This window comes from Struthio camelus, chromosome 20 (assembly GCF_040807025.1).
Source record: "Struthio camelus isolate bStrCam1 chromosome 20, bStrCam1.hap1, whole genome shotgun sequence".
In the NCBI taxonomy this organism is placed as follows: domain Eukaryota; kingdom Metazoa; phylum Chordata; class Aves; order Struthioniformes; family Struthionidae; genus Struthio; species Struthio camelus.
The window spans coordinates 13,818,051-13,844,633 of NC_090961.1; the positions used below are offsets into that span (position 1 = coordinate 13,818,051).

At 42.9% G+C, this 26,583-nt stretch overlaps 3 protein-coding genes across 8 annotated transcripts in view; 2 read left to right on the forward strand and 1 right to left on the reverse strand.

The window, feature by feature from the left end:
- The window catches only part of MAN1B1 (mannosidase alpha class 1B member 1), a 43,557-nt gene that overhangs the window by 13,241 nt on the left and 3,733 nt on the right, over positions 1 to 26,583 (forward strand). For 2 of the 6 annotated variants that reach the window (XM_068915021.1, XM_068915020.1), the window contains exons 7-14: positions 3 to 151; positions 773 to 961; positions 1,972 to 2,162; positions 3,153 to 3,273; positions 7,094 to 7,291; positions 7,624 to 7,755; positions 22,131 to 22,383; positions 24,507 to 24,667. In XM_068915021.1, the coding sequence (XP_068771122.1) occupies positions 3 to 151; positions 773 to 961; positions 1,972 to 2,162; positions 3,153 to 3,273; positions 7,094 to 7,291; positions 7,624 to 7,755; positions 22,131 to 22,383; positions 24,507 to 24,667 (1,394 nt within the window). Of the gene's footprint in view, positions 1 to 2; positions 152 to 772; positions 962 to 1,971; positions 2,163 to 3,152; positions 3,274 to 7,093; positions 7,292 to 7,623; positions 7,756 to 8,084; positions 14,499 to 22,130; positions 22,384 to 24,506; positions 24,668 to 25,893; positions 26,542 to 26,583 lie in introns of those variants that run through there. The other 4 variants (XM_068915019.1, XM_068915018.1, XM_068915022.1 and 1 more) reach the window with 4 other exon arrangements.
- The window catches only part of DPP7 (dipeptidyl peptidase 7), a 29,519-nt gene continuing 17,688 nt past the window's right edge, over positions 14,753 to 26,583 (reverse strand). Inside the window, exons 9-13 of the mRNA XM_068915024.1 lie at positions 18,180 to 18,298; positions 17,915 to 18,071; positions 17,021 to 17,085; positions 16,024 to 16,094; positions 14,753 to 15,380 (exon numbers count right to left, since the gene is read on the reverse strand). Coding sequence (XP_068771125.1) covers positions 15,239 to 15,380; positions 16,024 to 16,094; positions 17,021 to 17,085; positions 17,915 to 18,071; positions 18,180 to 18,298 — 554 coding nt within the window. The 3' untranslated portion in view covers positions 14,753 to 15,238. The remainder of the gene's footprint in view (positions 15,381 to 16,023; positions 16,095 to 17,020; positions 17,086 to 17,914; positions 18,072 to 18,179; positions 18,299 to 26,583) is intronic.
- On the forward strand, positions 18,547 to 21,213 carry LOC138061740 (kelch-like protein 13). The gene has a single exon (XM_068915026.1). The coding sequence runs from the start codon at positions 19,357 to 19,359 to the stop codon at positions 20,440 to 20,442; it is 1,086 nt and encodes a 361-aa protein (XP_068771127.1). The 5' UTR covers positions 18,547 to 19,356; the 3' UTR covers positions 20,443 to 21,213.

A 26,583-nucleotide genomic window follows, 5' to 3' on the forward strand; every position in this document is an offset into this window, starting at 1 on the left:
AGAGTTTGAAGAAGCAAGAAAATGGGTAGCAAACGATTTAGTGTTTGATAAAAACGTGGATGTGAACCTCTTTGAGAGCACTATTCGTATCCTGGGGGGCTTGCTGAGCACCTACCATCTCTCTGGAGATAGCCTCTTCCTGGAAAAAGCAGTGAGTGATTTGAGTCTTACAACTGAAAGTGAAATATATATCTTACATTGGGCAAAGATGAGGGAAGATTCATCAGAAAGTTAAACATGAGCCCCCCCCAAAATCTGTTTCATCTTTAAAACAGTGGGAGAGGATTTCTTGTTAATCCTCTTAGCCTCTTAGCCTGTGCTTTTATTTGATGCCTGGGTAATGTCGGAGCCCTGCTATGTTTTATTAGGCATACATATAGCTGTTTTTTGCTAACAAAGAGCTGACCGTAATGAGAAAGTTATGAAGGAAAAGAGAAAATGAACAGATGGAAAAGAGTAATAGTTGTCTTTTTCACCTTTTCCGTGCCTCTTAACAGCTATCAGCCACCTCCTTAAATTAGTGCTCATCTAGGTACAGATCTGGTATAGGGCTTGCAGGTATGTGGTATAGGGCTTGCAGAATCAACTAAAGCATACGATACTGGGAACAAGGTAGAAACTATGTACTCCTTACTGTGAATGTGTCCATGATCCTTTTTAATTTTTGACTTCCTTGCACAGTCTACAACTAAGCTGCTCTTCTCTTTTTCTGCCTGCTTGCTGAAGAAACATAAAGATCTTTTTCTGTCCTGTGCTTTTGGGTTTTCTTTAGAAAGATATCGGGAGCAGGCTTATGCCAGCATTCAACACGCCTTCCAAGGTACCTTACTCCGACGTCAACATTGGCCGAGGCACTGCACATCCACCTCGGTGGACATCTGACAGCACTGTGGCAGAGGTGACCAGCATTCAGCTGGAGTTTAGGGAGCTCTCTCGTCTCACTGGAGATGAGAAATTCCAGGTATGGGAGAATCAGTCAAGACTTTTTTTTTTTTTTTTCCTCCCTCCTGTCTACAGTACAACTGTTAATGCACATGGTCTCTGTGATCTCTCAGTGATGTTAAATGAGTTGTGAAGCTCTGGATAAAGAAAGGAATAGAAAAAAAATCATTCAAATTCTTTTCTTAAATAACAAAAGGTAATAGTGGAGGTGAAAACCTAGTATCAAAACTACTAAAAATTTATCAGGTTTATCAAACGTAATATGTTTGATACTAGGTTATCAGGTTTTGAAAAATACTAAGCTAAACAAGGGCTATTAAACTGTGCCTTGTTTAATGTTGTTAGAATTTTGTGTGAGGCTTCTGGATGCCCTTTTGTAAATGCTAAGAAGAAAACCATGGTGGTGCCCTCCCACAGCCCTCCAAGTAACTTAACTAAAACGTGAATCACTAGATCTGAGCCTTTATAGAAGGTTACGTTATAAGGAAAAATTAGTTGAAACGAGTAATTCCAGAGAACAAGAATAATTTCCACCGCTTTTTAATTTGGCAATTTTTTGGGGGGAGGATGGGAGCATGGTTTTTGTTTTAAAATGTATCTGTGGCTCATGTTTAAAAGAGGTGTAGTTATTTAAGGAAACTGTAACTACAGCATGGTTCATGGAGTTGTTTTTAGCTGTATTCCTAGTTTGCAAATATCTGTAAATAAAGATGAATGTCCCATGGCATAGTATTGGCTTTAGAGCAGAGTTACAGCACCTCTGAAGAATATAGGTGAGCTTTGTATTAGGGGAGGAAATGGTTACATATATCTCTGAGCACTTAAATGTACCCAGAACATGGTATTTTATGAGTCAGAAAGTTTGAAATGCTGTATTCAATATATGGTATGAGCTGAACTTGATATCCCTGATGCTAATTTAATGAAGAATAGTTAAAGACTTGTTATTGGCCGGAAGTTATTAGTCAGTTTTGTGTATCATTTGTGTATGTGATTTACATTCACTTTTTGGTTTTTTTTCCCTCGTAGAAAGCTGTAGATGAGGTGATGAAGCATGTTCACACCCTCTCAGGGAAAAATGATGGACTAGTGCCTATGTTCATAAACACCAATAGCGGGCAGTTCACTCATTTGGGTGTCTATACTCTGGGAGCCAGAGCTGACAGCTACTATGAATATTTGCTCAAGCAGTGGATTCAGGGTGGGAAAAAAGAAAATGAGTAAGTTCTTTGCACTTTTCATATTAATATGAGAATGATGCAAGCTAGAAAACTTTCCATTGTAGTTTGCTGCTTAACTAATAGTGAGCTATGTACCCAACAGTCCTCTAAAGATATCACTGAGCTTTTACGGCAAGCTAGGTGAAAAAGAGAATCTGTGGTAATTTGATATAAGAGCACAGAATTAGGCTTAGTCTCAAAACTTCTCAGAAAATATTTCTTCAGTGCATCAGGTGTGAGGAGGGTTACAGACAGGAGAAGAGAATGAAGTCCTTGCAGTACACGTGGAACATACATGCACTGGCTTGGGAAATACCAGTGATACTTTATTTCACCAGTGGTGTCTGATTCCACCCTTCCTCACCCTCCAAGGGGTGGTTGGGGAAAGGTGACTCCTGCTAGATGGTTGAGGTAGGAGAGTGGTCCTTTCACTTCTTTTAGAAGAAAGAAAAGTCATAAGTTTGTCCATGCAAACTTTGTGTTAGATCTGTTATGTTTCTCTTACTTGTGCTGGATAAGTAGAGGGGAGTGTTTGGAAGGATCAGAGGAATTGGAGATGCTTTATAGTGGGAAAGGAAGGTTTCCTTCAAAATAAGACAGAAACCCAACCAGTTTTCATCTTTATACACTAATTCTGTTGGACTTTTTTCTGCTGAGGGGTTTAATGCACGTGGAGAGTCAATATGCCTCGGTGAGGCTTTTCTTTATATTGGCGGATGCATCTCTACAAAGCAAGTTTGCATCACTGCTTTTTCCACGCTATACTTTCACTGCAAACTGAGAACCATTGTCTCTGGGACCATGAATCGTGCCTTTTATCAACATAAAATGGACTTACTCAACAGGGTTTTCTTACACCACAGTACTTGCATGGTAGCTATAATTAATTCTGAATTGATGGTGACTTTGAGTTGTTGTCAATTTTTGTATTTAATTGATATAATTCTTTAGACTGAAAGAATGCTAACTGGAAATGATTTTAATTCATAGACTTTTGGAAGACTATGTGAGAGCCATAGAAGGAGTGAAAAAGCATCTTCTTCAGAGGTCACAACCCAAGCAGCTTACCTTTGTAGGAGAGCTTGCTCATGGCCATTTCAGTGCCAAAATGGTAAGAAGTACACCTGCGTTATTTTAAAAACAAAAATAAAAAGGTACTCCCCACACACCCCCCAAATACAACTATTGACAGCTGTTGGGCTGTCACTCACTGAGCAAAGACATGTTCTCTGGGCATGTGAATCAAGGGCTTTGACATGCTGCTGGAATATGAGTAGGAAGAGCTTTTGAGATTGCACATACATCTGGTGCGCCTAAGAAACTGAAGCGTATGTGTATGTGGGGGGGGAGGATTACTGCAGGTCTGTGGGCTGGTATAGTCCTGTTTTAAAAGAAAGCGAGGACTATAACCAGTATAATGGCAGTACTGAGTAACCAGTTTGCAGATAGTGGTCATTTGTGCAGACCAGAGGTCATCTCTTTGGCTTCTGTTTGGTTCTCTGAGTCACTGTAGAAATTACATTTATTTTCCTGCAGTAGTGAACTTTTTTTTCCAGGCATTGGTGTTTGGGGTTTTTTTGGTTTTGTTTTTTTTCCCCTGTTTGTTCATGGAGTTGCCATATCTGAAACTGTTAAGACAGTGCCTATTTTTTTTTATTATTATTTGTGTTTTCCATAAATCAAAAATATGTGGTTGCTTGCATACCTGGCTTTTCAGACTTACCTTCAAAAGAGCAGGTGGTCTGATATTGTGTATTGCGTGTAAAAAAATCTGAGAACTTTGGAAGGTTGTCTCCATTCAGGACACCTGTGGTCAGTGGCGCAGAGTCTAGTTGGAGGCCTGTAGCTAGTGGTGTCCCCCAGGGGTCAGTCCTGGGTCCAGTATTGTTTAACTTTTTCATCAGTGACCTGGATGAAGGTACAGAGTGCACCTTCAGCAAGTTTGCTGATGATACAAAAGTGGGGGGAGTGGCTGACACACCAGAAGGCCATGCCGCCATTCAGAGGACCTGGGAGTGCTGGTGGACAACAAGTTGAGCGTGAGCCAGCAGTGTGCCCTTGTGGCCAAGAAGGCCAATGGTCTCCTGGGGTGCATTAGGCGGAGTGTGGCCAGCAGGTCGAGGGAGGTGATCCTCCCCCTCCGCTCAGCCCTAGTGAGGCCTCACCTGGAGTGCTGTGTCCAGTTGTGGGCTCCCCGGTACAAGAGAGACATGGTGCTACTGGAGAGAGTGCAGCGGAGGGCTACAGAGATGACTAGGGGACTGGAGCATCTCTGCTATGAAGAAAGGCTGAGAGAGCAGGGCCTGTTGAGCCTGGAGAAGAGAAGACTGAGAGGGATCTTGTCAGTATGCATAAGTATCTGAAGGGGGGGGTGTCAAGAGGATGGAGCCAGCCTCTTCTCCGTGGTGCCCAGCGACAGGACAAGAGGCAACGGGCAGAAACTGAACCACAGGAAGTTCCATCTGAACCTGAGGAAGAACTTCTTTCCTGAGAGGGTGACAGAGCACTGGGACAGGTTGCCCAGAGAGGTTGTGAAGTCTCCTTCGCTGGAGATATCCAAAACCCGCCTGGACGTGATCCTGGGCAATGTGCTCTAGAGGACCCTGCTTGAGCAGGGAAGTTGGAGTAGGTGATCTCCAAAGGTCCCTTCCGACCTCAACCATTCTGTGATTCTTTTCCTGCATTTAGGGTTAGTGAATGAACTTAGTATGCTGTTTGTTGTAGGGAAGACTTCTGAACTGAACTCTCTGGTCTTAATCTTTGTATTCACTCTCTTTAGAATGCACTTTTATATTTTTCAGTTAAAGATCTTATGCAAGTGATAGTACTATATGTGTGTGGATATTTTTTTTTTTGGAAGTGATGTATTATTAATGCATGTGTACACTTGCACATACTTTTTTCAGATCCTGCGCTGAACTTCAGTGATTTCTTTGACTTGTTTGGTTTCTGGACTTATTGTTTCAGATGTTGAGTTCTGTTCTTCTGCCTGTGCTTCTAGCATCTGAATTTCCCAAAGCCTCTCCCAGAGTGCTGTTAGTGAGGCCAGAGTCTGGGTTTTGCTTAGAGGGGGCTCCCCCACCTCAAAATCTGACAAGATTCAATTCATTTAGAATTCATTGACTTGGCTGTAGGTTTCTGCATGAGTGAATATACTTGCTTTTGTCCCAGGGAGTCAGGAATTCGATGTTTCATCAATTATCTGTCTAAAAGGCTTGACAGGTATCTTATCCTTCACTTTTCCAGTCAGCCAGCATGTTAGTCTAGTATGTTATGTTGACCCTCACCACCCTCAGCCATTTCCGGTAGGTTGGACAGGGCATTAAGAGGTTAATACAGGTGCTGTTTGTGCACCACGGCTTTTTCACTATATTTTTTTGAGTGATGAGAGCTGAGCTTTTAATTTTGAATGATAAGAATCATTTGAAATTCTCTATGTGACACTAATGCGTAATTCTTACATTCATAACACCAGTGGTGGGTTAGCCGCTGAAAGAGGCCAGTCAATCTTGTATTGCAACTGGAGCTGAATTTTGGGCATTTTATATAATGCTGTTCTCAGATGTGTTTATGAACCGACTTTGACAGTTGAGTTCTTCTTGGAAATGTGACTGAATTCATTTTGGTTGTTTACAAATACTGCACAGTTGTTGTGATAATGCTGTTCCCCTTGTCCTTTGAACATATTGTTTACTTCAGCATGTAAAAGCTGAGAAAGGAGTGTCCCTGCAGTCCTTTCATTGCTGCTGCTTTGTGTTGGGCTACCAAGCACGAACGGTGCACCGTATCATCCTCAGATACCTCTTTTCTGTGATACCTCTTTTCTGTGAAGATGTTTTGGTCAAGGTGTCTGGTGGTTTTGGCACCCAGCTAGAAGAGAATAATTCTCGGAGAGCTGGTGGTAAGAATGGGAGACAGCTGTATCGCAGACCCTATGCAAGAGCAGCGCTCTTGTAGAGTTGATGCCCTATAGATGAAGGGGTAATAGCTTTTTGTTATTGCGAGCAAGTTGCAAGAAGGGGGCAAACTTTCAGGCAGAAATCTGCTTGCAAGCTTGTCACTGTTTTCCAATTGTATCAGTGGATGAAATAAAAGCCATTTTCTCTCTTCAAGTACTGTCTTGTCTTTCATTACTCTCTGCAACAGTCATCTTAGCATTACTGTAAATCTCCTTCAGTGGACCTCTCCCCTTTCCCCTTTGTTTTCTGTGGCTAGCTCTGATCTCCCTCTGGTCTTACCTCAGTTTTTATTTTAACATATTGACATTTGAGAAATAGATTTCTTATGCCACAGGGTTATTTTAACTTGCTCTGTTATTTTGCTTTCTGTTTTGATGGGTGTCATGGCTGAAATATTCTGAATCAGTAAACACTTTACTATCATCATGGGTATTTTTCTGAGAACACTCAACCTTTGAAATCTGCTAGGATCTGTTTTACGTGCTGTCTCAAATTATTTTCTTTCACAAACTAATTTTAACAGTGGTATTCATATTCCCTTTTTAAGTTTAATTGTTAAGTTCAGATGATGATCAGTTTGTCCCTTACTTAATTGCCTTTATTGAGAAAGCTTGAGATGATTTTTTTTCATGAAATGGCATAAAATGGACACTTTTGGTAAACCAAAAGACTCTCTTCCCCCCAACCTCAAAGCTTTCTTGGTTTCAGTAATTTATCATAATTATAAAAAAAAAAAAAAACAAGCAGTCTTGCACCTTTTCCACATTTATGAAATCCTTGTAATAATGCTTCTTGCATTATGAAATCCTTGTAATAATGCTTCTTGCATTACATCAGCTTGTTAAAAATTTGCCCTTGAGATGTTAGTATCTGAAATGTAAAGAGACATGATCTGTGCTGTAATATTATAACATTCATTTTTCTTCAGTTGATTTGTTTATTTTTTCCAGTAAGAGTTGTTTTATTTTTCAGGATCATTTGGTTTGCTTTTTGCCTGGTACTTTGGCGTTGGGAGCTCACAATGGATTGACTGCTGATCATATGAAATTGGCTGAAGCCTTGATGGAAACCTGCTACCAGATGTATGTGCAAGTAGAGACAGGCCTGAGTCCAGAGATTGTACACTTCAATCTTCATGCACAAAAAGGCCACAAAGATGTGGAAATCAAGGTGAACAGCTAGCTAACCTGAACTATAATTTGATGTCTGTTTGAGTTGGTTCTGTGTCTTTGTTCAGCTGTTGAAACACGCAGCAGGACATCAGTGATGTGCTCTATTCTTACTGAGCAGCTTTGCAGGTGTACCCTAGCCCTTTTTTTTTTTTTTTTTTTTAAATGACCACTGTAATGTATTTAGAAGCTGAATTTGCCTAATAAATCATATGGGGTAGATAGAGATGGGAAGTAGTCTGTCTGCACTATCTTTCTCCCTGCATGTGTGTTGGAGGAAACTCCCTATCTGAATTATTCTTTTATTTTTTTTTCCCCCTCCCTCTCTTGCAGCCTGCAGACAGGCATAACTTGCTGCGACCAGAAACTGTGGAAAGCCTTTTTTATATGTACAGATTCACCGGAGATAAGAAATACCAAGACTGGGGCTGGGAAATCTTACAAAACTTCAATAAGTATACACGGGTAAGGTCAGCCTATAATGACCTAATTGTTTCAGGACTGTATCTTCTCTGTCTCACTCTCACTGTCTCACCCAAGAACTTCTGAAACTTACTGTCTGTCAAGAGTCATCAAATATTCTGTGAGGAGATTCTTAAGAACCAAAAAAAAAAACCAAAAAAAACAGTTCATGCAGTGCATTAACATTTATGCTACACTAAATACTTAGTACATTAAGGGAAAGAACTTGTATTATGTGGATAAAAAGTAAAGTGAAGAAGCTCTTCACAGACTATCAAAGTGTCTCTATGTCTTCTAGGTAGCTATTAAAATCTCTGCTGTCATCTTTTTAGGATTCAAATGTTGAGAGGGATCTGGCTGGACTGATAACAACACTTTGAAGTTGCCAACAATGCTTCAGTAGGCCTAGAGGGTTTTTTGTATTCATTCTGAAGACAGTGATCATGGAGAGATCCCTTTGTGCTGTGGGGTCCAGATGCTAGTGGTCATTAAATATCCATCATCCGTTCTTAAAAGAATAGGTGTGCTACTCTGACCCACTCTAATGTAGAAATTATGGTATTTGCTTCCTATACATTTCTCCAGAAATTTCTGTGGGGTGTTCTTTGTGATAGTTCTTTTACATTAAGCATAAATGGACATTTTGCTTCATTTTCTTTCTAGTTGTCTGGTAATGTGTTTTAAACTGTACTATTTATTTTTCCTGTAACTGAAGTTTTATACAGAAATGAAAAATAAGTACTTGGCGCTTTCTTGTTCTTTTTTACACAGGTTCCTACAGGTGGTTATACTTCCATTAACAACGTCCAGAATCCCAGTAATCCAGAGCCACGAGATAAGATGGAGAGCTTCTTTCTTGGGGAAACACTCAAATACATGTTTTTGCTGTTTTCAGATGACATAGACTTAATCAACCTTGACAAATATGTATTTAACACAGAAGCTCATCCACTCCCAATTTGGATGCCAGCATAGACTTGGTGTCAGTAGACCTTCCAATGGTGGCATTTTTATCTTCAAGTCACTTTACTTTTCAGGGTTTGAAGAGAGATGCTGTATTTGCCCCTTTCTTGGTTTAAAAAGAATGAGCAAAGCCTTTGGGAAAGCATCTCTGGTTTAGAGAAGTCTCATCAGTCTTAAATCTAACCCTTGTGCTTTAGTTCTGGGATGGACAAACTGTGCCATATTAAGCTGCTTTGCCTGGTATTGATGATTAGGTTGAATAATTGTAATGTGGACCATGACATTCACTGGGCTCTGGTGGACCAGAACTCACTTGTCAGTCTTACTAAATGATAATTAAATATCAGGAATTCAGCAAGCTGTCTTACAGCACAGGATTGCCCCTGGAGAGAAGGAATAAACCTAAAGATTTCTGGTTTATTCTGGATGTACTGAAACACTTGGTTTATGGCGCCATTCCTTTTAAGAACCTGTAGTGTTTCAGATGGTAAGTGGAATAAACAATGAACTGTGCGGCTGTCCCAGGTAAAAGTGAAGGTACCAGTGTTGTTACTGATACTCTGATCTCATTCCAGACTGTTGAGCTATGCTGCATTATGCTAGCTGAAGAAAGTTGCAGCAAAGCACCTCTCATACAGTATCTTAATTTTCTAGAGCACTTTGAACAATCTGTTCAAGCTGTGGCTGAAATGAATGATTGAAAAGAAGTAGAGAATTTGCTGCTGGTTTGGCTCAAAATGGTATATAATTTTGTAGAGGTATTGCAGTTTTTTAACTTATCTGCAGGAATGCAGGAGACAATGTGAAACAAGTGAAACTACACGTTTTATATATTATTTGCATCAGTTAGACTCAGGTATTCTGACTGAAAGCTGCTTTGTGAGGTTGGGCACTCGGAAAGCTTGTGAGCACATTAGGTATAATTCCAGCTCAACCTCTTCCATCCCTTCCTGTCCAGATCTTGCATATTAAGGTGTTTGCTGGCTCAAAACAGGCTTATAATTGTACAGCAAAATTCATGCTTTTTTTTTTTTTTTTTTTTGACTGAGGGGAAATTTGCATTTCTTCTTAGTTTTTCTTAGCACTACCTTGGGTGGAAGTATTTTCATCAGTAGTATTAAAGGCAGGCAGTCTAAATATATTATGGCAGTTTCTAGTCCCAGTAGATTTAATGAAGTGTGTTTAGTTACTCGAAGGGAAAGCAGACAACAGGTTTGTTCATAAAAGAATCTTACTGAAGCTCTGGGGTCTTTCATTTTTACATGTGCAAACAGGTTTTAAATCATCAAAGTTTGAAATGAGCTTTCTAAAGTGCTTTACCTTTTGGTTTTGTAGCTACTTGAACAGTTCTGTATTCAGAAATAAGTTCTCAAAAATGTGCTTTTTCATATTTTTAAAGAGGTTGTTCTCACCAAAATGTCCTTTCCCTTCATATTAATGGGAGCAGTGGGAAGCTGTATGCAGGTGCATGGCAGTGAGAAGGAGGTTCAGTCCCGTCTAAATCTGGGGCTATGAAACAGAAATAACATAAATTGGACTATAACAGTTAATTTTCCAGTAGATATGGGGATTATGTGTATTTTACAGTATCTATAACCTTTGTTCTATTAAGTAAGCTGCATCTTTATTTGTTTTATGCTGATCAATTCTGTTTGCTGGCGTCAGAAGTTACCCTTTGGACCACTATTCAAGTCTTGTAAAGAATGTTTGTCATTCCATTTACTAATGATGGCTTACGGAAATTGAGAATTTTTACACGTTATTTACATTTACCTTTTCTGTCAGCAAAGGGACCCTGGGTTTAGCCAGAAATGACAAGTTTGTGCAGAGTGTTAATGTTCCTGCAGTCCGAACACCACAAGTAACCCTGGTTTAACAAGTTTCTCACTTCAGTGTGCAGTGGGCTCTAGTAGTCATAGCCTGAATAACTGATTTGTTACTAAGGCTTTTGTTTTCTTTGACGTAACAGTAAAGAAGAAAAATGCCATTGAAATGTAGGAGGAAACACCTTCAATGTTTTCTTAACTCTGTTTGTGGAACAGGTACGGGTTGCTGTGGAGTTGAGCTTTGGCTAAAAACTGAAGGGGTTTATGTGGGGAAAACATGAAACAAAAAAACCCAACTCAGTGGGACTGCCTACTCCCTTTTGCTGCTTTGGCTTTGTGTCTTCGATTGAAACTAGTATTAAACCCCTAATTGCTGATTTTGCCATGGGCTATAAGAATTCCAGAGTGTGGTGGTGTTTCACCTATAGGACAGCTCTACTAAATAGGAATAAAGAGTTAATTCTTAGAACGTGAGCACTTTTAAATGTATTCCACCAAAAATCTTCTATTCTTGAAGTCCTATGTTAGTCTTAAAAATTAGTCAACTCCACAAACGGCACTATGGAGTCTGTGTTATAATTGCCTTTTGTCTCGTACTTTGCTTGAGAGTTATAAGACTTGGAATTAATCCATCTCAGAATGAGTAAAAGGGAGCAGGGAAGAATTAAATCCTCACTTTCCAAATGATTTTTGTCTTTTAGTTGAGCCTGCTGGTCTGACTGATTTCTTCTCTACCTAATTCATCCTAGGAAACTTGAATTCTCTTTGCAAAATACAGCTTTACTGTCCTAATCTTTTAAATTTGAAATGATTATTCTTCAACTCTCTGCTTAGTGTTGAAAACAAATGATCGAATGATTATTTCAGACTCCTGCATCACACGTGAAATGCCAAGAACCTAAATAATCTGGTAGAAGCTCACTGCGTCTTCCTGTTCTTCTGCAAAGTCACTTTAATGTATTTTTACTTCCTTAACATGGTACGTTGTGTCAGATAGGCCATGAATTTCACAGGCTCATCTCAATAGCACTGTGCATCTCCCTCCCCAGCCTAAGAGAACCTTTGTACATCTCTGAAAAGTTTTCCTTCAGGTACTCTGTGGTTCTGCCTTAACTGCAGGGTGTAGAATCCAGCTCGGTATTTCAACATATTGACACACTTCCGATGCTTAGATAATTGAATGTTGTGAAAAAAACATGTCTTCAGCCCTTGGTCCTGTCGTTTTGCTCGGAGAGCTGCCTTGGTTTCTCTCCAAGAGCTTGAGTGCCTTGCCTAAACCAAACCAAAACCCCACCCAGCTACACCATTGATTTATGCTTTCATCGAGAAATGGAAACAGGTATGGTCACAGCCGTACAGTACCACACAGCTGTAGAGCTTGGAAACCGCACACTCTGGAGTTTATGCCAGAGCTCAGAAAGAAAAAATAAATACTTTTTTGCTCAGAGTTAATTAGGGTGATGGATGGAAGCATATCCAAGCATCTATTCTAACCATTTGAGAACTGCAGCTTCGCTACCAGTCTTGGAAACTGGGAGTTTTTCAAGGTGCTTATGAGGGCCCCTCCATGTTTCACATGAGTCTCTGTTACCATGTAATGCTGAAAATCTTGCTAAGCTCAAATACAGCTGTATTCACTTCTTCAAATACTAGGTAGCAAACCAGCTTTGCTTCCCATTCGATATTTCAATATGATACTGCAGTGATGAGGGACTGCAGACAGGACAGGTTTTTGCAACTAAAACATGAAACAGTTCTGTGCATTTCTCCTGCCCTTTAAAACTAGTTACTTGCTTCAGCTGTGCTCTCCCAGAAATAATCCTGCAGGCAAAACAGCTCCTTATTTCCAATGCTACACTCAAAATTTTCAGCCTGACATGACAGGTTAGCTCTGTGCTGCTATCTGGCAAGCTTGTTGCTGCAATGGAAGAGTTGAGAGTTTCCTGGGTTTTTTGCATTCAGGAAGAATGGTTTGTTTTTGTTTGTGTGTGGTTTTTTTTCTTTTTGGTCTCTCTGAGGTATTATTAGAGGTTATGGGCAAACTGGCAAAATCAAAGTCCGAAGGCCTCAGCTTTCAGTGAAAAAACAAATGTGTTCTATTGAAATTAATGCCTTGAGCCTGCCTGCTTGCCAGGGAAACGTGCTGATTTTCCCGTTCCGTTTTAAGCTCTTGATTGAAAGGCTTATGACCAGAGAGACAGTTTTTATTATTTGCTGGTACATGATGAATAGTATAAGCCTCTTCTCATCAAAGCCACTGCTATGGATCTGAAATCCTTGTGGGGCTTCATCCGTGGATGGTGCTCTCTATCACTTACTGCCTGCTTACGTTCCACTCTCTTCTTGTGTTCAGTCATCAGCACTGTTTCCAAGATGTGCAAGAACTGTGTGACTGTTGGTTGGGTTCTTCCCTCCAGCTCACAGAGCAACCCACAACCAGCATTTTCCACTTAAATCCTTCTTCCTTGTCCAAGGTTTCAAAGTTGCTTATGGAAGCCTGCTGCAGTGGCTTCAAACATCTCCCAACAGTTTCTGAAGCATCTATTTTTAATTATTTTCAGCATTGCTCATCTTTCATCTGCATGTAAGTCTGTTAATGTGTCAAAGGCCACATATATCTTTGCTTATCCCTTTGCCATAGCATCTGAAAGCCTTCAGTAGTCATCTTTCTGTACAACAACTCAAACACTTGATCTGTGTTTTTTAGACTACACTGATTCCTTTGGGGCAAGTAGTATCTGCAAGAAGAGAATAACAGCTCTGTAGAATCACTTAACTGCATAGTTAGAAGAGTATTAAAGAACTTGTATCAAAAGGCACCTAGGCATCTTTGCTCAAAGGCACAAAACAAGCCACTGTCCAAAGGTACTAACTTACTTGGAGGATACTTTCCAAGAGACTCATGCTGAATGTGGCTGCTTTAATGCACTGTAAATCTCAGGCAGATTCTCACTGGGTTGGTTTAATTAGGGAGCCTGCTTGCTAGGAGCTAAGGCTGTTAGAAAGGCAATATAAGCAAGAAGTAATTCTCCTTGTCTACAGAGACATCCACCATCATTATCTTTTTCTCCTGGGGTCCTGAATAATTGCTATGGGATCGCAGATCTCAGTTCAGAAAAGTCTTGGTTTTAGCACCTCAGTCAGGTTAGACGTGGGAAGAGTGTGTAAGCCATAGCGGCAACAAACCTGAAGCCTGACTTTTTAGGATGGCTTTTAGGTCATCAGCTCTTAGCAAAAGTGTCCAAGGTTTTCCTACAGCATGAATGCAGAAGATTCAAGTCTTACTGAGGATTGTAGTTCCATTAACAAACAGTCTTAAAAGATTTCTGCTTTCTGGGGGTGCAATTTGACTAATTGTCTTTTGCTCTTTGTTTGTAAATAGCTGAAAGATCTGAATAATGGACCTTATCTGTTCCTACTCAGTGGGGGAGAGGCTTTGCTATTCTGTGCTTAAGAGCAGGGAAGAGGTAGGTGGGTTTTATGCAAAAACCTTTTGTCAGCACCTGAATATTGTGAAATAACATTAGTGACTGACGAGGTAGTAGCGCTGGGAACCAACTGTACTGTGATAGCAGAAGGACATAGCAGTGCAAATACTTAACACAAAGCCTTGTTTTTGAGCAAGGTAATAGAAGTTGAAGCAATGTTGTGACTTGGCCTGTATAAGTACTGTTAGCATTTGATTTGAACTGTGAGGCTCTCCCCAACCCATATAAATCATTGTAAATTGATCAACTGAGACATTCAATCAATTACTGTGTTGTAGTATTTTTGCTGTTATGCTACTATTTATTGGTACACAGTAATTCCAGTAGGTAAGGATCAGCCTGTTAATGTGCAGAGATGAATTTATTACACCTTGAAAGGGAAGAACTATCCTTTTTTTAATCTTCTTTGGTTGTACTACCAAGCCATGGAATTATATCACTTTAATAAACTTGTAATTTATTTTAAAAAGATGTGAAAAATGTCTCAATTGGAAATGCACCTTACTGGTCACTAACATTCAGCTCCTGAGTGACAGCAGTACATGCTGGCATTATTTTTTATGAATTGCTTATCCATATGACATCTCTTGCGTGACTGATCAGTACTGAGAATGTGATTAAAAACACTGAGTGAGAGGCTGATGGAGTCTTCTTGTGTATAACTGGTCACTGGTGGAATCCCCTGTGAAGTGTTGTAAGTGATGACTAGTGGAAAAGTATAAATATGAGCATCTGATGTTTTATTTGTCTAAAACCACTTTAACTTCAACCTGCAAACATATTATTAGGGACAGTGATGGTACCTGTGTTCAGAGGAACAATACCTCATGTATTAACAGAAACATTATATCTGTCCTGATGCATTCTGGGAAGCACATTTTAAGCATCACTGTTCTTGAGGCGCAGGAGAGGCTTTCGAGCAGGCTTTTATTCTTTCCTGTACAAGGAAAGAATACAATGACTTCTCATTCTATACAAGTAGGCATGAAACCCATATAAAGTGGTTTTGGCTTCAGTCAGTGATTTGGCCTTTCGCTTTTCTTGTGGCGCTTGATTAGGGGCAGTATGGACACTTCAGGTAGATGACTTCTCATCGTCTTGGCAGAGGAGATAACACTTTCTCAAACAGGACAAATACAGCTCAGCAGGCTGTGCTCTTTGTGCCTCCTGTCACAAATGGTGGCAGCCTAGCACACCAGATGGATATGTTCATGGTGATCCACCTGCAGAATAACCAGATGACTTCTCCCGTGCTTTTTCCATCCTTGCAGATTTCACCCAGTCGTTAATGACGCTTGCTTCTAGCTTGCGTGCCTCAATGACAGACGGGGGGTCAGCTGGGTTACGTCCTCTACAGAAAGCAAAGCAATATGAGCAAGTTAGTGGAGAGCCTCAAAACATTTCATGAGGTCTGAGCCTTTGGGTTAAGTTTTTTTTTTTTTTTTTTTTCCCCTCTTGCACTGAGAAAGCCAAGCCAGAAAACCAGAGGACAGAAATTGCCTGCTTAATCTTCTGTTTTGTACTTCCCTGGGAAAACAAATTGCAACATAATACCTAACTGGAGAGGCAGCCAGGTTGCCAGGAAGAGAGTACTGAGCTCCCACGGAGCTTCAGTAGTTACAGCTAATGCCAAAGAGAAACTGGACTACTTTACATGGTTGATTGACACAGGCTATCAAACACTTGTGCTAATTCCAGTACAAGCAGCACATGTTCTAAACAAGTGTATGAAGACAATAGTTTAGTGCTGAGCCTTGGACAAAGAGCTCTTCCTTAACAGTGTGGCTTCCATGAGGTCCATACAAACCCTGTACTAGGGAAGAAGATTGCTCTTCCACAGTTACGCCCTAACACTGCTATCTAGTTCTGTTACATAAAGTATCTCCTGTTTCTCTGGACTGTTGCCAGCTGAAGATACAGCACCCAGAGCAAAAGGATATTTTTATTCAAAGGAGAGTTTACTACCTTGAAGCTCTCAGGTACCACATACTTACCGGAGATCCAGATGATGAGCACCTCCCTTAATGGTTATTGCAATTAGTGATGGACTTAGGCTGCTATTTATCTGGAATGAGAAGCGTCAGTGACAAACTCCAACCAGTTTACCAGGTAGAACTAAATACCAGTTCTGAAAACTGGAAGAACAGCTGGGCAGGACCGAGGAAGAGCAAGGGAAAATAGCTTTGGTATGGTTGATGCTGTGTGCATGGCTACAGTCATAATGAGTCAAGTGGTCTGTCTCAAACAAACTGAAGCCTTTTACTGTGAAAGATGAAAAGTATCAACTTGCTCCAGTACAGGCAGTCTGAAAAAAAACAGGCTCATATGGGCCCATCCACCCACCCCAGATTGTGAAATATCTCTGAACAGGCTCTTCCTCTTACATTGGGGATGGCCAAACCAAGTTAAAATGAGGACTGCATGAAAGCTGTATTGTAATTGGGGGGGGGGTCTCTACTAACTCAAAATCCTGTTTGGGGTCTTTTTTTATTTTTTAATTTTGAACTAGGACTAAGCCTCAACTGCCACTCTGAAGTTTTGTAGAACTTCAGCTGCAACGTGCCCCGAGTTGCTGGTTTTCATTACTACCCCAGCCTAATAAACTGTACTGAGGCAGGAGAAAGCAAGAAGCGCTTAGTTCTCAGCACTTAGACCAAGTCTCAGCACGGTAACACTGCAGGTTCGGACTCAAAGGGTGCTCCCCTGTTTTGGGGGAGATCAGTGTTGGGGAAGGAGACTCCTGCTGTTTCTGCTACTGAAGTCACCTTTGCTGGGGCACTATTCCATGCTGTTACAACTTGCTGTTCAAGCATGTCTGTCATGAAAGTCCAGGGGCTCCTGACTGGTTCAGCCTAACAGAAGAGCCACTTGCAGAAACTCAAAAGGGCGAAAGATGAATTGCCAATGTTGGTTTGAAAGGGAGAGGCAGGTGGGTGTATCACCTGGAAGGGCTACTGCTTGTGCTGTGTGTCTGGGAGTACACATACTTACCCCACCTCCAGCCCAGGGGTCCAGGTCTCCGTTTGAAAAAATGATGTTGCTTGTACTTTTCAGATCTGAAATGCACAGAGATGACATTTGAGAGGCCTCTTTCCTACCCATTTGCCCAAACTTCTTTGGCTACTACCACAAACACAGCAGCAGAAAACACGGGAGACTAAAACAAGTTCTTGGCAGTTTATGCATTTCCCACTTCCTTCTAAAGGAAAGACAGAAATGTCTGTGTGGCTGAAGCCAGCCTTTATGATCCTCTGCCAGCTGCTTCTGCTCCTCCAACCTCCAGGTGGGAAGGCAAGAGAAAGCTGTGCTACAAAATGACTCCTGCGCTGTTTTCCAGAAAGAAATGGTCCTGTTCAATTCCTTGCTGCATACTGGAAGTGTTAGAGGCTGTGTTAGTGCAGGGATGGAGGCAGGAAGAAGAAGGAGGCAGGAGAAACCAAATGCATATCAGCACTAAAAGAAGGAGTCACTGACATAAGAGGAAGGCAAAGCGAGGCTGAGTGAAAGGAGAGGACCGAGAAGGGAGCTGTACTGAAAAACTGGGGACTAGAAACCAGCCTGTTAGGCTCAAGTTGTTATGCAGGAGCAAAGCAGCTGCTGGTTGCCTGTGAGTTTCTGCCTGTATTTGTTAGTGAGATGCCCTTCCATACAGAGCTCATCAGGCCAGAGGGAGCATGCAGAGAGAAATCACAGGTGACTCACACACTAGTTGAGGTTGGAAGGGACCTTTGGAGATCATCTGGTGCAACCCCTCCCTTCTCAAGCAGGGTCACCTCCAGCAGATTGCCCAGGACTCTCCAAGGATGGAGACTCCACAACCTCTCTGAGCAACCCGTTCTGGTGCTCTATCGCCCTGTAAAGGGCCTAGCAGCCAACCTAACTCACCTCCTCCCCAGAAGTTTGTCCGCAGCCAGCGCGCTCGTGGCCTCACGTGCCATTTGCTCTGGCAGTATTGCTCTCTCATGCCCTCTGTGAATGGCATCTCAGGGAACATATCAGTCACATTGTTGCTGTTGAAAGTTAAGTTGATCTCAGTACAAACCTGTAATAGGTACAAGAAGAGACATGGGTGTTTTTTTTTTTTTTTTGGGGGGGGGGCAGGATAACCAAGGCAGCTGGTAAAGTCTGTTGAGGGCTCTGAACACAGTACCTGGTAGTCCCATGCCTCGGCGTCTGAGCCCATGCCGCAGCCTGTTGGGTCGGCGCAGGGCTGGTACAGGCGGTAGATGTTGTAACACAGCACTGAACCAGAGGAGTTGTAGAACACTCCTGCCAAGTGGAAACACAGCACAAAGCCCAACCTGTCACTATGTCACTGCCATATAACCCACCTAACCTCACGGCCAAGACCAAAGAAAGAACATGACAGCTAGCTAGGTATGTAGGGCTGGGACAGACCTAGCAGGCTCTATGCCGTTTTTAAGTTATGATCCTAACTTTATGCCAGAGTTGTTAGTGCAGCAAAGCTTTCAGATGGTCTCGCTACTGTTTGTGTAATATCTTTTCCTTTTACGGTATCCATGGAGACAAAGAGGCTCCCTTCTTGCTCGCGAGCTCTCTTCTTGCTCAAGCAAAATACTCAGCATCTCTCTAGCCCTTGGGAGAGCACCAGCCTCCAACTCCATAATGCATTCAGGAACTGTCTGTATAGAAGAAATTAGCCACCAGCAAGATTTTCTTAAATTCTTCAAACTGAATAGGCTTCTCCTAGCCTCCCCCCCCCCCCCCCGCTCCCCTGCCAAAAGTAGCTGTAGTTTGAATGTATCAAATTAAGCAAAAAGGCCAAGAGCAGCCAGTCACAGAGAACATTTTGTTTGACTGTTGTTTGAAAAGGGAACCACAGCATGTACGGGCTTGCCTGGAGGAAGGAGCACCTGACCACCGTGCCCCAGCGAAGCATAGCCAGGGAGCTGCAGAAGAAAGGGCTGCTTTTGTGCAGCACTGTTCAGTTCCCAGATAGTGAGAAAGAACAATGCAGTTATGCAAGGGGCTGTCAGCTAGCACCAGTGTCACAGCCCACAGGCATGACGCGCAAACCCTGTTTGTTGCGATAACCAGCACCAACGGTGCCACTCGCAAACGACCTTGGCTCAGCCCTGCAAGGCACGCGGCACTCTGCTCCTTTGAAAGCTCCAAGGACAGTCCCGGCAAGGATAGAGGCTACCGCAACTGCTGCATTTCGAACCGGACTCTGTGAGTTGGCAAGACGGCCTCCTCCCCCCGCTTAAAGCATGGAATGGCAGTTTCTATCACAAAAGACTGCCCAAGAGATGGCCTGACTGCACACGCTGCCTGGTCGCTCCCAGGGCTGAGTGCCTTTTGCAAAGATGTTGCTCAGCTCACAGAGCAACACGGAGAGGCTCGTGTCAGACACGTACCTGGTTAAACTCCTGGAAGGGATCAGCAGCCTTCGCTCGCAGAGCGCGCTGTGCGATGTAACACTGGAGGCAGAAGGGGTTTGCTTTCCAGCGCACAAGATCATTTTAGCATCAGCAAGTAATTACTGTAAAATCCTGTTTGTTGGAAACTTGACAAGAGCTGGAAGCCCTGATGGTAACATCCATCTGAAAGCTGTCAGTGCTGCAGGGCTGAGGAACGTTCTCAACTTCATTTATTCCAACAAACTAGAGCTCTCATTACAAAATATTGAAGAGACATTAAAAGCAGCGGAAACCCTGTTCGTTCGGGAAGCGATCAAGCTGTGCTTTCGATTTCTGGAAGGCTGCTTGAACTGTGAGAACTGCATGGACGTTCTCAGCATTGCTAAACGGCTCGGACCAGAAGAGTTGAGACAGAAGGCCATGTGCTACGTAGGGCAGCATTACAAACAGATCCTGTCTGATCCTCAGTGCTTGAGAGACCTGGACAGAGGGACCCTTTGTGAAATCTTAGACAGGACTGACACTGAGGGATGCAGTGAGCTGGAGCTGTTCAAAGCTGCTGTAAGCTGGCTGCAGCATGACCACACGAGGCTGAAAAGCGCAGCAGATATTTTAAGGCGTATACGATTCCCTCTCATTCCTTTGCAAGATCTGCAGAAATACATCCGCGACATGCCTCTTATGAGGCTGGATTCAAGCTGCCACAGGTACCTTCAGGAGGCCCTAAATTACCACTCCCAGCTCTATGCTCAGCCAGTCCTGCAGACTCAGCACACAAGCCCCCGTTCCAGCTCCACCACGCTGCTTGTTGCCGGTGGCAGAACCACCGGCAACCAGGTGTGCAGAGATATGTGGGCAGCAGATCAGAGGTGCAGTTCCTGGCGCAAGGTTGGGGACCTCTGCGTGCCAGTGTACAACCACTGTGTAGCTGTCATCAATAACTTCCTCTTCGTCATTGGGGGCCAGCATCAATTTGGCCCCACAGGAAAGCAGCCATCAAATGAGGTAAGACATGAGAAACCTTTAGGCTAGAAAAACGTATGGTAGAGGAAGGAAGAGAAATGACCTGTGAGTTCCCAGCTCCCACTGGGACTTGCAGCTGGTTAGTGCTTCTGGAAAAAGCAAACTACTCATTTAAGGAACTCATTTTTAAACACTGCAAGTTGGAAATTTCTCCCCTAGGAGACATAGTTGGCTGCTTTGATGGCAGCCTGGAGGTGGTTTGAGTTAAAAGGTCCCGAGCGCCCCACTAGCAGTGAGTGCTGGGCAAAGCTACACAGGAACATGTGCCAAGGCTGTCACTGTCTGGGAAAGGCAATGGGATGAAAAGTCACATTAGAGATGGGAAGGAGCCGTTTCGCTTGCTTACTGTAGACTTCCTGCCTCTGCACAGTTCTTTCAGCTCTGTTCAATATAGAAAGCTCTTGGGAATACAGCTCCCATGCCCTCTAGGAAGCAGCCAACTCCTGGCCAGGTCTCATCCTGCTCCTATCGCAGTGTCATGTGTATCTCTAATCTGTACAAACCCTATGCGGTACAGGTTCAGCCATATTCCACATCGCTCACTCGAGCAACCCCATGACTATTCACCCCTACCCCCTGCTGCTGCCCCAAGCTGCCTCAAATTCCTATCTGATATCCCCTACCATGAGAATCACATTAGGGAGGCATCAATTAAAGCGTACCGCTTCACTTCAGAACTGCTCCTTCCGTCTTTTTGCACTTGAAAGTTCAGTCTCCTCTCATGCCAAGGACCTTCCCCTTCTGCCTGGAGAGCAAGACTTGCACATGATTTTATGTTTTCCTGACTTGCTAGAAAAAATAGAACACACCTTTTCCATGATCCTAGGGGGTTATTGCAGTGTTAGACTTAGTTCAGTAGTGCCACTGCAAACAGCACCTCTCTTCTACTGCCTTGAAGGTAGGAGGCAGCTTAGCAACAACTCAGCAAAAGACACTGAAGCAGCAGGGCGGTGGCTATGGCTGCTGGGCTCCAGGATACAGCTCAAGCCCAGGTCTCAGAGTGTGGTTCTGTGGATATTTCTATTGCTCAGCAACTAGATCTTTCTAATCAGCACTGACCAAACAAGGTTGGGAAGCTCTTTGCTGCTGAAAAAAATGCGAGTGGAGCCCCTCTCGCAGCAAAGGTGCTGTGCCTGCACAACAGTGCCAGTGGGCAGGAAGGGATGGGGAACTCCTCCTGCCTTCACTCATATGAGAGCAGCAGGGAGCACTGATGCTGTTTGATAAAAGCTCAGCTGCCCTCTCTGCTACATACTCAAACACAAGCAGAGATATACTGTGTACTTGTGTAGACCTCGCTGGAACAGCTTCCAGGTGACACATACTAGTTCATGTTGGAAACTCAAAGGTATTTCATTAAGCCAACCCGTTTTCTTCCTGCTTGCCGCAAGCTGAGCGCGTAACCTGTGACCAGACCCCAGCAAATCCAGCAGTAGCACACTATCTGAGCTAACTTGGAGAACATGCATGGCACTTGCAGGGGTGCCAACTATGTCAGGGAGGTACTGGAAGGATTCTGCTGTGTGGTTTGGCTGGCAGCAGATGCTGAGCCTAAATATACACAGGCCTGTTCAGGTCTGAATGTAACCGCTTCTTCAGCTCAGAGAAAACATTTAAACAGTTCTTGGCCCCAGACATGAGATGCAAAGCCAGTTGCCTGCCTTATACCAACCACCACCCTTCTGTTGCAATTCTAGGTTTTCCGATTTGATCCCCGCAACGCTTCCTGGCTTCAGGTCGCCAGCATGCTGGAAAGGCGAACGCGCTTCCACGCAGACGTGTTGTCTGACTGCATCCTTGCTGTGGGCGGTGGGACACTGCTGGGGAACCTCACTCGCACCATGGAGTCATACCAGCCGGCTGACAACAAGTGGGAATTTGCAGCTCCTTTCCCTGTACCTATTGCTGATCACGCAGGCACAGTCCACAAGGGAATCCTCTATGTTTCAGGTGGTAAAGCTAGTAGAAATTAGCATACTGCCATGTAGCTTCACTGGGTTTTGTTGGCATCCTAACGTCACAGGCCAAGCCTGAACCCCAGCCAATAATCCCCACAGCCCCATCATCTTTCTCCTGCTCAGTTAGCACAGCTTTCACTGCAGTCCTGAATGGCAGGAGCTATTTTCTCTCCACGATGCAAGAAGTGAGATCATCTGCTTGCAATCCACACTCCTGCTCTGCTCTCAATGGTGGCTTTGCTCTTGCAGTCCTGGCTAAAATCCAAAATCTTTACCAGCTGAAATGGCAAACCAGGGGGAGACTGCCAGAGTGCTCGGGATAGGATTAAACTCTGGTATTAACCTGAATAAAAGATGTGGGACTAAATCCACTGGATTGCCTCATTAGTCAGTACAAAAATAAGTATAATGCAGGCTCTTACCCACTGGGCCTGTACATCTCCCAGCCTATTAGAGATCCTCAATCTTTACAGGGATCTTTGGTAGATGGTGCAGTATATTTAACAATAAAACAGCATGAATACAGGGGTTTACACACTTCAGACCAACTGCTGTATCATCTTTAGCTTTTGTAAGCACCAGTTTGGATTGGAAGCATAATATTCAGTTTGTCCTAGGAAAAGCACTGCACTGTGTGAGGGAATGTTTGCATTACTGCTTCTGCACTTAAAAGAGCTGAGCCAGTCTGCCATTGCCAGAGGACCCTTGCTTCTTAAACACATTAAGGCCATCTAGGACCACCATACTGATCCAGTCTATGTTCCTGGTTTTAATTTAACTGAGCAATTGCAATGAAGGGCGCTTCTCAAAAATGGACTGTATGTCCAAGGCCCCAAAAGCAGGAAAGGCAGTACTTGGGCTGATTAATCATTTCAGGCTATCTTAATAGACACATATTCCACCGATACCAGTGCTCTGGCACTGGCAATGCAGACAACCAGAAAAAAAGGATAATAGCTCAGAGAAATGGCCGACAAGCTACAAAGGCTCAGGTTCAAGTCTCTGCTTTGACAAAGCTATGTCCATGCTGCCACAGACATCTCATTTAACCTCAGTAAACCGTAATTACTATCAGGGAACAAGGACAAAACTGCTGCCTTGCCACACAGAACTTCAAACACACTAAGTGAGCTAGGCTGGATAACACTATCCCAGAGATATCTGTTACATATAGGACCTTTCCTGAATTCATTCATTTCTTTTTAAACCAGTGGGTTAACCACAAATGAGATTTGGCCAGCCTACAGCTCTGCCTGAACAAACTGAAAAAATAAAAATACGAATTTAGTACAAGATTAAAAAGCAAGGTCCATGCAGACAAAATTTTCATGCACAGAAAGAGTATTAAAGCCCCAAAGTGAGTTGCAGCGTATATCCAAACCTCAAATATCGTTTTCCTTGTTTGCAAAGACTCCTTGTGTGTTGGAATTCAACAGGCAATTAAAGATATTTATCCTTCAAACAGCAGCACCTTCTGCAATAAAGTTGTGTGTGGTTTTTTTTTTTTTTTTTTTTTTTTTTAAATAATACAGCCATGAAACACTCAATGACAAATGTCTACCGACTAGGAAAAGTTGACAATAGCAATGGCAGATTGGATCTGACTTTCTGAAAAGATGAAGAAGTTCAAAGCACTTTGAATATTTTTCTTTTAAACAATCATTTTGGTGACTGCATAAGCTGGAAGCATATTCCCTAACCACAGCTGTTACTGCTGCCTGGTTACACCTGAAATATCCCAGAAGCCGATACAAAAATCTTCTGTAGAAAACTATCTGCAGAAAGAGCTGGGACTGTTTTTTTGTTTGCAATATCTAAGAAGCACAGGTTTTAAAGCCACCAAACTTCACTAACATCCAGCAAAAACTGTTAGCAACTGTCTTTCTGTGTCAAGAAAGCCTTCTCATTTCCAAATCTGAGCATGTCAAGGTAAGAGAGAAATCTAGGTCTTTGGGGTAGTAACTTTCAAAAGCTGCTAAGAGCAGAAATCCTTTTGTTTCACAGCTGTATGTTGTGAGAAACAGCTTCTGAAAGCTCTGCTCCTGTTTGCAGAGGGTTTGCTGGATGCCTGAGAGAACGGCAAATGGATTTTCAAGACTTCTGCTTTTCTCCTAGGGGGCTTCTCTGGTGGTAAAACCTTACGAGAAACTTACAGCTACCTCCCTCGCCTCCGACGCTGGATTGGTAACTGCACCATGACTTTTACTCGCTGTGATCATGGGATGGCTACAGTCAGAGACAGGATCTTCTGCATCGGAGGAAGGACATTAAATGGAGTAAGGTCATTTATTCCTATCATATCAAATCCAGTCTGAAATGGAGTCTCTGAACTGCTAGGTTCCGGCTGTATTATTGCAGCAGGATGACCAATAACTTCATTATTTTCGGTCTCTTAGTGGACTGATACAGTTGCGAGTCAGGGAAATATGCTTGTGAAAATGCACCTGCCATTACAATTCCGCGCAGTGAAAGCTGCCCTGTTATGCCATCCTATTTGCTACCACTATAAAGGTGGTTTGAAGCATCAGCTTCTTTTTAAATAGGAAAAACATGCAGCCCTCTGCAGCCACAGTCTGCTAATGCAAAAAAAACTTAAATATAAAACTGATCATTTACCAGCTCAAAACACATTGACTACTTGATTTTCCTTGTTTGAGCTGAGATGGGCTAACTGTTGGCAGACTGGGAGATGGATGGACTGTCTGTGGTGAGAACACTAGCCTTGACTTTAGGAGGGATGAGTTCAACTCCTGGAATGCAACTGAAGTCTCTTCAAACCTTAATTTCGTCTCTCTGAAATAGGACTGAAAGCACTGGCCAGCTTCCTGGGAAGTGGGACTTGTAAGGAGACAGCCAGCAGGGCCTGCAGTGCTCAGTCAAGCAGACTTCTCTTGTTCCCCGAAGTCACAGCAATTGAGCTTTTGAAGATCATTCCACGATTCTCATTTGAAAGTACAAAGACTCTCTTTGCTCAATTTTAACATGACTAGCAGTGCTCCTTTCAAAGGGAGGACAGTATCGTAAGATATTTATTTGCTGTAGTTAAACTCACTGAGGAAGGGGTAGAACTCCATTTACAATGAGAAACCTCACATTGAGTCTAACATCAAATCATTTCAGGTGACACAAACTCACTTATTGTCTGCAGTTCAAAGCAAAGTACAACTCTTTAGATTAGTTCCTCCATAATGCCTTAAATCTATGGAGAGCAAGCAGGACTTGGGCTATACCAGCTCTGGCTTTTCTCAGTTCATTTATCTTCATTTTTCCAAGAATAAAACTCTTTCAGAGCAGTTCTTCAGCGCTGTTCTGGTGTTTTATTCAGTCTGAGGCTCTGATCGCTAAATCTGTATTGCAAATGCGGCACCTTGCGGTCTGTGGCATTCGCACAGATGCTGTGAGATACTGCCTTTCTTCATCGTGAGCCAAATGAGCCTGACATGACAGTAATACCTGCTTGTGGCATGACATAATGGGTTAGTGTTGATCTGGTTATTTGCAGGTAGAGGAATGGATTCACGTCAATGAGACAGAATATTATTGTCCGGTAAGCGATCAGTGGACAACGCTAATGACATCCCCGTTCAGCTGCTGCCAGTTCAGCATCACAGCCCACGAGTCTACCCTCTACCTTGCTGGAGGTGGGTCACTGCAGCACATGCAGAAGGAAGACAATGTTTTCCTGTATGACACTGTTGGGCAGGTATGGAAGAAAGCCAGCTCCCTGCCTAAAGCTCTGGTTGATCATGCCTCTTGCATGATTAAGCTCCCCAAGTGAATGAAGCTGATGAGGAGGGGAGAGGCAACAAGCACTTACCCACCACCAGGAGGAAGAAATCTACTCTCAGCTTGTTCATCACAAACAAACAAGAGTCCCACTCTGCTTCTGAGAAGTGGAATGTGAATATGTGAAGTGGCCCTGACAGTGTTTGCCAAGCCCTCTTAAGTATTTTAAGAGCTCCTAAGTTTTTTAATGACTCTACTAGTTCCCAGCCAAAACCTTAACCTGCGATTGGGAATTGATACATGCCTTAGTGTTATCATGGCGATACGTGCAATTTGCAAGAAAGAATTAGTTCCCAACCTTACCAAGCTGAGCCTAAACCCTTTTGTTATTTTAGAAATAAAAAAATACTGATTCCTTAAATCCATTTTTTGTCATCATAACCTGTTTTTCTAAACAATGATATGC

What these genes read in the sequence shown, in the direction of transcription:
- LOC138061740 (XM_068915026.1), top strand. Translation starts at nt 19,357, where the DNA reads ATGTTGCTCAGCTCACAGAGCAACACGGAGAGGCTCGTGTCAGACACG.